The following is a 12,288-nucleotide window of genomic DNA, read 5'->3' as shown; positions in this document are numbered from 1 at the left end:
CAGTTCCATCAGGGGCTAGCCTGAAGAAGAAGAGCCCTCCCTCTGGTCCATCTGCCTTGATCCAGGCCTCAGAGGGAGAGAAGAATGCTGGACCTGATTCCCTCCCCCCCTCACCATTCCCTTCTCCTTTTGTGTCGTGTCTTTTAGATTGTAAGCCTGTGGGCAGGGAACTGTCTGTTATCCACTCTATTGTAAACCGCTCGGATTCCCAGTGATTGGGCGGTATATAAATAAAACCTATTATTATTATTATTATTAATATTATTATTATTATTATTATTATACCACAGGACTCTCTCTATTTCCTTTATTTTTCTTTACTTTTTAAAAAGTAAATAAAATGCTGATTTATCTATTTTTTAAGAGACCAAATAAGATTTCAGAATACATCATTATATTTGTTGCATATTATGATAAACATTTAACAATTTAAATAAAGATGCCATCTATCTATCTATAGTGATATATTTATTTTTTACATGTCTTTGTGTGTGGATGTGCAACAAGTAACATAGACCCAAGATATACAGGTGGAATGTGGTATGGTGACACCGATTCTAGGGTTTGGGAGCACGCACCAACCGCACACTTCCAAACCCTAGTCTATACAGACGCCACCATCATGGTGGCCTCCCATCCATATGGGGGCCGCCATGATGATGCAAGCACAGTGCTACATCCATATGTCGGGCTGCCACGCTTGCATCATTGACGTGCCACACTGTGCTAATAATGCAATGATGATGGCGTCCTGATGCACCAAAAAGAACCCAGTTTTTCCAGGTTTTTGGTTTGTTTGTTTTTTGGTGCAGAGGGAGCCCACATGGTTTGACTGCTGCAGGCTCCCTCAGGAGCTAAAATGGATGGCTCCAGCCTGCCCTTTTGGGGCGGTCTGATGAGCCCCAAAAAGTAATAGCACTTCTCGCTGTAAGAAAGCCTTTGAAAATTGTGTAGTGTTCAAAGAATCTGGAATTTATTCTGCACAAAATCCACAATGGGATTTTTGTTCTCTCTTACAAAACAGCAGTTCCTTTCCAGAAAATATTAGCCACATAAGGATGTAATATTTTCTGTATAGCACTTAAATTTATGCAAAATTCACACAAGGGGGTGTTGTGAAGTAAACAGCATTATCTGCACAGAAAATAATTTTATTTCTTTTCTATCTGTCTTTATAGCCTGGAACACACAGTCCGGAAGGAGCATCCAGAGGCTGCTCCAATAGCAATCAGGCCAGGCCTGTGGTGACTGCACAGCCTGTTCCTTGAGTGTTGTACCATTGCAGTCTCAAACTGCTGCCGCCAGGAGTCAGATTTAATCCACTCCTTTTTGCTCTGATCTAAAGGACTAGATCAAAGTACCAAAGGGGCTTCTGGATGCTTTGGGGGCATGCATCATTTGAATGCCATGTCCCCAAAGCAGCTGGAAGCCACCTTATTAGTGTTTCAAGCCTTTGTCATCATAGTTTTGTGTAAAACTAAAGGTCCTATTTTCCTGTTTGAGTGTTGGATTACGTCTCTAGAGACCAGCGTTCAGTTCCCTGCTCAGGCATGGGATCCCACTGGGTGCCTTGGGCAAGTTACACACTCTCAGCCTCTGAAGCAAGCAAAGGAAGAAAAAAAAACCCTCTGAGCAAATCTTGCCAAGAAACCCCTGTGATAAATTTGTCTTAGGCTACCACAAATAAAAAATGACCTGAAGGCACACAACAACAATTCCTACCAGAATGTAGGAATTTAAACAGATTAGCTTGGAGGAAACTAAACAGATTAATTTAGAGCTGTCAAATGTACTTAAAACTGTCACTGCTCACACACAGCTTGCAAGATGACAGCATGATGTATGATGTAGCAATAAAACTAGCCCTCTTCAACCACATCCAAACTACAGAAATAATCCAGTTTGACACTGCTTTAACTGCCATGGCTCAATGCTATGGAATTCTGGGATTTTTTGTTTTTGTTTTTTGTGGCCACAGAGAAGACTAAATGCCTCACAAAACTACAGTGCTAGAATTCCATAGCATTGAGTCATAGCAGATACAGTGGTGTCAAACTGGATTATTTCTGCAGTGTGGGTGCAGCCATAGATTCTTTATGAAAAGAAACTATTGGGAAATCCAGGAGAAATAGGAGAGGCTCAGTGTCTGAACTTTTGTGAGGACCAGAGGCAAATAAAGAACACTTCACGGGACAAGTCATAAATTCTTCATCTGAGGAATGCTTGCCACAGCACCTGGTGGATTATAAGGCAATTATTTGCTAGTTATGACTTCTGGCATTGCTGGGTCTTCCCAGTATAGATTATTTAATTCACTTAATTTTTCTTTTAATTCAAAATTAATTGGAATATGTGTTAAGATGCCTATCATGAGGAGGGAGTTTGCATTGTGAAGCACTGCAGAAAACAACAGCCATCAGCCTTTCTAGCCTTGTACTTTTCTGATGTGTTGGACTATAACTCCCCACATTCACAGCTTACTGGTTAATAAGGATCCTGTAGCCGGTGGATATTATAGCTTGGATGGCTGTGGGATGATGGTAATTTGTTTATTTTTATTTTATTGATTAAAAATAAATTAGTCCAGCACATCCAGGGGGCACTGAACTAAGGAAGGCTGTATAGATTTTTTTCTGGAGAGTCCAGACAGCACTTGGCAAACTATCTCTAAAGAGCAACTAAATAGAATTTTAAAAGTGCAATCCTATACAAATTTACCTGTGAGAAAGTGACATTGAACTCAATGAGATTTAAAAATCAGTAAACATGACTGTGATCACATTGTGAGAAACAGTGTTTCTGTACCTGGGAAATAGTTGGAAAAGTTGGAAAAGTTGGAAATGTTAAGCCTGGCCAAGAGAAGATTGAAAGTATACATGACAGCTGTCTTACAGTATCACAATGTCTGTCACACATAATATCATGAAGAGTTGTTCTCTGTTTGTCTGAGGAAAAGAACAGAATTAGTGGGTAGACATTGCTGGGGACTAGATCTTGACAAAAAAAAATTAAGGAAGACCTGCTAACTGAGGACCCTTTTGGACTACACAATATAATGTAGAATCGCTATAGAGCATTCAACTGTTCTGTTTCATTTGTTGAATGCACAGAAACCCTCATAGGAGGAAAAGTTGGCAGTTTAATTTTCAAGGTCTTTACTAATAACTAAAACAGATACTCATCAGTTTTTGCTACTCAACCTTAGGAAAAATAAAGTAAGTAAAGTGGTATGCTTTCCACCACTGTAGGTTAATAAGCACAGCTCAGATGGCCACCCATCAGGCATTCTTTAGCTTTAGATTGTCTGTGTTGGACTAAACAACTCTTGTGATGCTTTCTGATTTCTTCAATTCTATGATTCTGCAACCTTTTTTGTCCTTCAAAATGATATGATTTTTCACTGTAACTTCTCTTTAAACATGTCTCAGGCCTGCATGATTGCATGATATTAGGAAAATGCTAAAAACAAGACTATAGCATATTAAAGTAAATCAGAGTGGGATAAATCATGAATGTAGAACTTAGGACATTGGGGAAGCTGTAGTTTCTTTTATTTTACACTCTGTCCTTGCTGTTGGTGTTGTTATGTGCCCTCAAGTCGACCTCAACTTATGGTGATCCTGTGGAATCCCTATTTCTGCTTTTCTGCTTAGTTCCTGCAAGCCCATGCCCGTGTTCTCCCTGATTGAGTCCATCCATCTGGCATGTGGTCCTCCCCTCCTTCTTCTACCCTCTACCTTTCTTAGTATTATTGCCTTTTCCAGTGATCCATGTCTTCTCATTATATGGCCAAAGTACGTCAGCCTCAATTTTATCATCTTAGCTTCTAAGGAGATCTCTGACTTTATCTGTTTCCAGATTCATCTGTTTGTTTGTTTGTTTTGGCTCCCACAGTATCTTAAGCACTCTTCTCCAGGACCACATTTCAAATGAGTTGATTTTTCTTCTGTTTGCTTCCTTTACATGCTGATGGGGAATGCAATGCCTTGGACAATGTTTGTGCTCAGTTGTATACCTTTATCATAGAATCATAGAATCATAGAGTTGGAAGAGACCGCAAGGGCCATCCAGTCCAACCCCCTGCCATGCAGGAAATCCAGATCAAAGCATCCCCGACAGATGACCATCCAGCCTCCATTTGAAGACCTCCAAGGAGGGAGACTCCACTACATTCTGAGGGAGTTTGTTCTACTGTCGAACAGCCCTTACTGTCAGGAAGTTCCTCCTAATGTTGAGGTGGAATCTCTTTTCCTGCAGCTTGCATCCATTGCTCCGGGTCCTAGTCTCTGGAGCAGCAGAAAACAAGCTTGCTCCCTCCTCAATATGACATCCCTTCAAATATTTAAACAGGGCTATCATATCACCTCTCAACCTTCTTTTCTCCAGGCTAAACATACCCAGCTCCCTAAGGCGTTCCTCATAGGGCTTGGTTTCCAGACCCTTCACCATCTTAATCGCCCTCCTCTGGACACACTCCAGCTTCTCAACGTCCTTCTTGAACTGTGGCGCCCAGAACTGGACACAATATTCCAGGTGGGGCCTGGAATATTTACATTTCAATAGCTTTTCTAGGTCTTTCATAGCTGCCCTTGTTATGCCCAAGGTTGTAAGGGCAACCTGTTTATCCTGAGAGCGTGTAATGAAAACCTCTCCCTCCGTGGACCTATTCACAGCAAGGCTGAGAAAGACATTGAGACACCAAATTTGGTTTTAAACACCATGCATGTAACATTTATTGAATCACAAAGTAATACAACCATTGATTATCAAGAGCTCTTTCACTCACACATTCATACAATACTCACACACACTTTCCTTCCGCCGAACATTGATCAGTTGTTCTCGAAGGCTGGGGATGACACTGTTGCCGCGGTAGATGCCAACAAAATGGAGATGAAAGTCCAGGGTCTTTATACTTTTTCTTCTCTCTGGCTTTTGGCTGCTGAAGTCTTGCAATATTGCAGCCCATTACTCAACTTCTTCTTTTAGGAGGACAGACAGGTTGTTCAGATCAGTCCATGTTCAAAGCAACTCGTTCTGTTCAAAGCCCTCCATTGTCCTGTCAGTTCCTCTTCATGGCGACTCAGGAGATAATGTTCTTCCCGGTCATAGTTCGTCACACCTGGACGGCACCCCGCTTCAGCTTCCAGGTTTTCAGACTTTCCTCGCCTCGGTTGCCAAATACCTTTGTCACATCAATGCTTTGCGTGGAACCATCTTGTTTGGTCCTTTAGCTATGTTTAAAGCACAATTCCTTGGTTCTTCGGTTCTTCAGCTCTGGGTTTAAGTCAGAACTCACTCATTCATCTTACACCCTTCCCATTCCTAATCATCTTCTTATTTCTTGACTGAAGTCATGATTCTGATTAATATTTGATCCTAAGTACATTGATTCTTTATTTTGATTTCTTCATTGTCTTAATTGAATTTATGTATTTCTTCTGTGGTCATTATTTTTGTTTTCATTATGTTCAGCATTAACCTATTGGGAACCACTCTCTTTCTCCAAATTCAGTTCTGACAGTGGTCTCTTGTCCTTGGTACATATTTTTCATCAATACTATCAAATATGGAGGCATTCCCATGTTTTTGACTGCGTTCCAAAACTTTCCATGATCTATACAGTCAAATGCTTTGCTGTAGTCAACAAAATACATACTGATTTTTTCTGGAATTCTTTGGTGTACTTCATTAGCCATCATATGTTTGCAATGTGGTCACTGGTGTTTCTTCCTTTCCTGAATCCCAGTTATACCTCTAGAATTACTCTCTCCATGTATGTTGGAGTCTATGCTGCAGAATTTTGAGCATTATTTTGCTTGCATGTGAGATTAATGCTATGGTCCTATAATTTTGTTTCTGCTTTGTTGATTGGTATATACACTGAACATTTCCAGTCTGTTGGCCACCTATTTGTTTTCCATATTTGTTGGCATATTTTAGTTAACACTGATGTTGCTTCTGTCTGTGTGCACTGTAGCAGTTCAACTGGAATGCCATCTGTTCCTGGTGATTTATTTTACTCTGTCCTAGTGTATGGAAATTAATATATACATAGATGTAGATATAGATATAGATATAAATACACACACACACACAAATTTGTGAAACTTGGAGAATGCATATTAAACCATTAATCAAAATTCTTACCTATTCTCTCTCTCTCTGAGTGACCTCCGTCACTCAGAATGGCTTCTTCAAGTTTAAAGTGGGACATACTGTAGGGGATATTTACAATAATGATAATCATTAATACATAGCCTATTTGAATATAGAGCAGTTGAGGATCCATAACTCCAGAGGTGTCACTGGGTGGGTGTGAGGGGTGCAGGACACACTGGGTGACACCTGGTTGGGCCCGCCTCCTCCTGTGGCAGGAAAGCAAGTGTGCCCCTTGTGGCTTCATCAGTGGCCCAGCTCTCACCCCAGGGAAGGATTGAGGCATTGGCAGGGGCAATGCAGTGAGTAAAGGGCAGGACAGGGCAGGCTGCCACCCTCCCTCAGCAGCCCCCCTTACCAGGTGTCACCAAGCCTGTGGTTACAAGTCTAGGTTAGAAATCTGTAACTGCAATGCAAATGCAAGAGAAGATTAAACTAACAAATTTATTAATTCATGTGAATCTAGTCAGAAGGCTTTGAAAGCTTAGTTGTTCAGACTGACTTTCATTCCTCGGGTATTCAGCCATATTTGTGGTGTTAAATTAGGGTTCCCACCTCTTCTTATTCTGACAGATCCCTTATTTATCAAATCTACTTGGCAAGCAGGTATAATATGATCTTCTTCTTAATGAATTTGACCAGTGAAAATTTTATAAGAACTTACAAAAATTCACACTTTTCCCTAGATTTGAAAAGAATTTTAAATTTTGAGCCATCTGTGTACAGGGAAACAAAACTAACCAACTTGTTCACCCCTAATCCATGACGATACTGGGGGTTTTGTGTGTTTATTTCTTAAGGAAACACAGCATTGTAATTTTGTACAAGATATTGCTGTGGAGGATCCACAGGTTAGAGGAGAGGAAATGTTAATTGTGAGTAGGGATCATAGATGATTTCATTTTATTTGGATTTTTAAAAAAAACAAAGCAACACTTCTGGATTAAATCATAGACTCATGCACTGTTATTATTTAGACAGTGGCTTTATCTTCATTTTACAGTATAGTCTTTGGCAGAAACAATGTGCACAAAAATTCCTTCTTGGAAGGAAATACACACAAAAATTCCATTTTCAGATACAGTGCATACAAAAGTGCATAATTCAAATGCAAGTTTTGTCATTTTAAAAAAAAAACTAGCAGGGATGTGGTGGCTCAATTGGTTAAGATGCTGACTCTGTAAGATCTGCAGCTTGGCAGTTCAAGGCCCAAGTGGCTCATGATGCGGTGAGCTCCAATCACTTGTCCTAGATTCTGCCAACCTAGCAATTCGAAAGCATGCAAATGCAAGTAGATAAATATGTACGATTTCAGTGGGAAGATAGTGTTTGGTGGAGTTATGCTGATTGCATGACCCCCAGAGCAGTCTTTGGACAATGCTGGCTCTTCGGCTTAGAAACGGAGATGAGCAACACACCCTACAATCAGTTATGACTAGACATTCATGTCAAGGGACTAACTTTACCTTTACCTTTAATGTCCAAATGAGACAGTCAGCCCTTCATATCCATGGATTCTTTATCCACGGATTCCACTATAGACAGCTTGAAATTAATTAAAAATAATATATATTCCAAAAAGCAAACTTTGATTTTGCCATTTTATATATGGGACTCCATTTCACTATGCATTGTATTCAATGGGACTTAAGCATACATGGATTTTGTTACCCACGATGGGTTTTGGAACCAAATCCCAGTGGATACCAAGGGCCCATTGTAGTTACAACTGAAAACATGTGACACAGACATGCACCAGAAATAAATGCATTTGCCAGCTATTTTAATGACATCCATTCACTATTTCAGAATTACAAATATGTGTGTGCATCCTTAAAAGTTGGGAATAGTACTGGCCTAATTTTGCTTACTTCAGATGAAACCAAATGCCACCCATCTCCAGACATTGCAAATGAATATGTGAAAGGTGAAAAGATTTCACAAAAAATAGGAAGAGAAATCACTGTCCACCTTAGCTAGAAGTGCTGCTCTTTTTTAGAAATCTCTCAGGAATTGCTCTGTAAGCATTACTGCATGATGTGATACAATCTTTCCACAAAGGAAAAAAAAATCATTTATTTACTTTATAGTCTGCCTTTCTCCCAATGTGGGATCCAAAGAATGGTTATTCTTAAACAATTTAAAGATATCAATATGCCCATTTAAATTTATATTTTGAGAGCAATGTATTTGAACAGTATTTTTGAGGATTTTTTTTAAAATCACAGACAGTACAGAAATGTGATGCAATGGAATTATCAGTTTAAAATGTTACAGTGATACAAACTGGAGATAAACTCACTCCAACTTAATTCTGAACGCTTAAGACAACTGTCTCCAACTTGGTGCAGCCAAAACAGGCAATGGACCCCAAGGTTATAAATGGAGCCCATTTTAAATGTACTTCCTGATGTTTCAGTGAGGGGAAATAAGGAAGTTGTCTCTTGTTTTATGCAGTGGGTGGATGACAATGCTCATGGATTTCATGTTTTCTTGTGAATCTTACTCCATGTTCTTATTCTTTTGAAAACAGATGAATGTGCCACACTCATCCTGGCCTGCTTGTTCTGCCAGTTTTGGGACTTTCTGTTCATGTTGCCTGATGTCTGTGAAAATTGGTTGACCAATGTGTGCTGCCCTTCCCATAGATATCATCAAACTTCCAGTGATGACTCCAGCAATGGCGACTGCAACTGTGATTGTGACGTTGATTGCAGCATATTTGAATCTTGTCATGAAACCAGCGAGTGCCTAGAACTGGCTCTGGAGATTTCTCAAGTCTGTTACCACTAAATATAAAAGAGTTTGCTGGAATCCCTATGAACCATCCCTGCTGAAGGATAGATTTGTAATAATAATAATAATAATAATAATAATAATAATAATAATAATAATGAAAAACAACAATGATGTTGGTGGTGATGATGATGATTGATATGTTTGATATACAGGGTTATGTAAATGTTATAAATCTTGTACAGTTTGTACTGCATCACACAAAAATCCATTTTTAGAATTTAATAATTGCTACAGATGGAGGAAGGGAGGGCAAAGCAGGAAATTGTTTCCCAACAGATTTTAAGAATTGTATAAGAAGAGTTCTAGAGAGATAATATTTTTTATTTCTTCATATGCCCACCCTTCCCTATTGCAGGCAACATTCCATGATTCAAAGTGTCATCAGACAATTACTATCAAAGCCAAACTACAGCCACAGGTGATTATCAATATCCAAAAAGTGCTCGTCATGATTGCTTCCGAAATATCATATGGTTCCATGGTGGGCCATGTCTATAATTTGCATGTGTCATACATATTATAAACAGGTGCCATGTAGTTTCAAAGGCATCTTTAGCTATTTTGCCTCTGACAAGGTGAACTTTGAGTGTCAGTTTCTCTAACAATATGACTTTCCTAGCTCTGTCGAATCAGTGTCAAATAGACACAGCTTATATCCTCTTTCTGATAACATTAAAAACCAGGCTCACCCAAGGAAGCTGATCAATAGTAGGTTAAGGAAAGTCCCCATCACCCAAAAAGATACCTTTCCCCAAACAGATGAGCATACAGAATCTAATGTCAGAAGATATGGCTGCATCATTTGATTCAAACCTTCATGGTCAGAGGGAGTATCCTTCTTGAGTATATGCTGAGGAAAGGCAACAGAGAAGAACAATTTCCTTCAGGATCTAATGATGGACTTCACCTGGAGTAGCTGCTTGATTGCTTGCTAGTGCCATTGAGAGTAGCACCACTGGATCAATAGCCACTTGGAATATCAACAATTATTTGAATTCCATTTTTTTATTTATTTATTTATTTGGAGGGGGTCTCCATTACTTCGGACTAGCAAGTGGATTATAGCCAGTATGTTGCTGGCTGTTTTCATGTCTTTATGGATAAATTCAATTAATTTCTTTATTTGAGAGGAAGATTCCCCCCACCCAACCATATATACAGGAGAAATGCTAGCATTATTTTTAGGCTTGCAGTCAGCTTATCTTCCTAATGGATTTTATATATAAACACATATTCTACATTGTTGGTTATTATTAATAATGGATGATGTTACATCCTTTTACAATTAAAAATTTATTTTTATGGTCTCTTTCAACACACACGCACGCACACACACACGCACACACTTCACTTACATCAAAAAAATTAAATGACTTATAAACCAGACTAGTCATAATTACAGCAAATGTGTCCTTTAAAATATCTCAAGTGAATTTTGAAGAATGTGTGTTTTACTAAAGCATGGAAAGTCAACAAGTCTGAGGTTTCCACTATAAAGCTGTGCTTGGCTAACCTCCATAGAAAATGAGAACACATTTTCTCTTCTTTTCACTACTTGTTTTGTTTTTAGCATATTGGCCATATAAGAGTGAAAGGATTCTGAACATTACTGCAACACTGGAAAATTAATATATTTCCAGAGATTAAGAAAAAGGAATCCCCTTTTCATTTCTCTTAAAAATGACACAATTCCTTCTAGCCTGAAGAGCTCTGATGTAAAATTGTCTTTCTTTTCCCCCACTATGGACCTCAGAACTGTCAGTGAATACTCCATGTAGTTGGTTATGAAGACAGGGACATTCAGATGTCAAATATGATGTGAAATATTCATACTAAGCAAAGGAAAAATGGGAAACTGAATTGGTCAGAACGAAGCTGACAGGTCACAATTATTATTTTTTTATGTAATTGGATTTAGAAAGTAGAAGCATTTCCATAAGCAAGTAAATTCTAGAGTGAGGTTTACGTATCCATATATCGGCCTCTGGCAACCTCTGTGTCAAATCCAGATTATTAAAAAAGCAATCCCGCATGGGAGCACAGAACAATGGCTATCGCACTGATCCAAACTGGCAGAGGGCTTTGTGGGCTAGAGAATTCTGACCAGCCATTTTCTAGCCCCTTTGCAAAACCTACCAACTGGGACACAACATGCATTCCTCTCTTAACTCTTTGCTTCTCGAAAAGAAGCATAGCATTGTTTATATACTACTACTAGACAGACTGTTACTGTTTTTCAGAATTAGTAGATTGAATTGATTTAATACTCATGGTCAAACACTAACCAGGTATCCTGCCAGATGTAAATGGCTTAATATCTCCAACAAACTGATGCATGTCATTTCCTGAAAGAAAAAAAAGGAAAACTGTAATTAAGAACCTTAATTATCACATTAAGGTGGCTGTGGAAAATATTTGTCAAAAATTTTTAAAAGATGATTCTTCTCTCTTTTCAAACATATGTGAATCTTATTCTAGAGCTCCATGCATTCCAGTTGCGATTTGAATAAATGTACCCCCTCCTTTCTTTCGTTTGACTGGGAGGCAAATGAAATAAATCTAATTTTGTTTATGTATTCAAACAAAGATGAAACAACCTTCTCTTTGAAAGAATAAAATGGTCTTTTAAAATGATGGTGTTTGAGTCAAAATCAGCCCTTGGGCCTAGCTACACCCACAAACTGGGGTTTGCCAAACATTTCTTCATATGAGCATTCTTTTCGATTCTAATAAGCTCAAGTGAATACAGACAATTATTCATCTCACACTTTTTGTTTCCAAAAACTCCAGGAGATATTTCTGGCAAGGTCTACACTGCAAATAAACAATACTTATATAGTTTAGTATCTAATTTCCCTAATTGGATCTGAAAGTTTCAATCAAAGAAGATTGAGTATTTTGTTTCAGGGGCTGAGCAGATGGATAAGAAAAAGTGGGTTGCTCCACGGTTTCCCCAAATGAGATGGAACTCTACTGTCCACATGGCCTGCTCCCAAGGTGGACCAAACACAGTCTGAACCACATGGCATCAAGCTGTATCACTTTATTATTTTTTCACCTACCCCTATGTATGCACACAGTTGCAAGAACGCAATTCATGCTACTGCCAATTACCTCCTTTCTCCCACCCAGTTGCCACCTTATTATATGCCCTGTGTGACCACCCACACATTCACATGTGTGATGCACCACCCTTATAGTGCATTGGTGCACCAAGTAATACCTGTGCAAAGCACAATAATGGGGTCCCCCCATAATTGATCCCTTCCTCCCTTTACCCAATGCCCCGCTCTTGGATGTTTCTTATGTGTATGTTTTAATTACATCCAT

The 12,288-nt window shown here is 39.0% G+C and overlaps 1 protein-coding gene across 6 annotated transcripts in view; it reads left to right on the top strand.

Moving 5' to 3' along the window:
• MDFIC2 (MyoD family inhibitor domain containing 2) overlaps positions 1 to 11,579 on the top strand; it is a 235,576-nt gene extending 223,997 nt beyond the window's left edge. For 5 of the 6 annotated variants that reach the window (XM_042453547.1, XM_042453548.1, XM_042453549.1 and 2 more), the window contains one exon: positions 8,693 to 11,579. In XM_042453547.1, coding sequence (XP_042309481.1) covers positions 8,693 to 8,952 — 260 coding nt within the window. In that variant the 3' untranslated portion in view covers positions 8,953 to 11,579. The remainder of the gene's footprint in view (positions 1 to 8,692) is intronic. The other variant, XM_042453550.1, reaches the window with a different exon arrangement.
• Positions 11,580 to 12,288: the final 709 nt, after the last annotated feature.

Source organism: Sceloporus undulatus, chromosome 2 (genome assembly GCF_019175285.1).
Source record: "Sceloporus undulatus isolate JIND9_A2432 ecotype Alabama chromosome 2, SceUnd_v1.1, whole genome shotgun sequence".
In the NCBI taxonomy this organism is placed as follows: domain Eukaryota; kingdom Metazoa; phylum Chordata; class Lepidosauria; order Squamata; family Phrynosomatidae; genus Sceloporus; species Sceloporus undulatus.
Note: the sequence above shows the minus strand (reverse complement) of the source record. Positions and strands in the feature narration are given on the sequence as shown.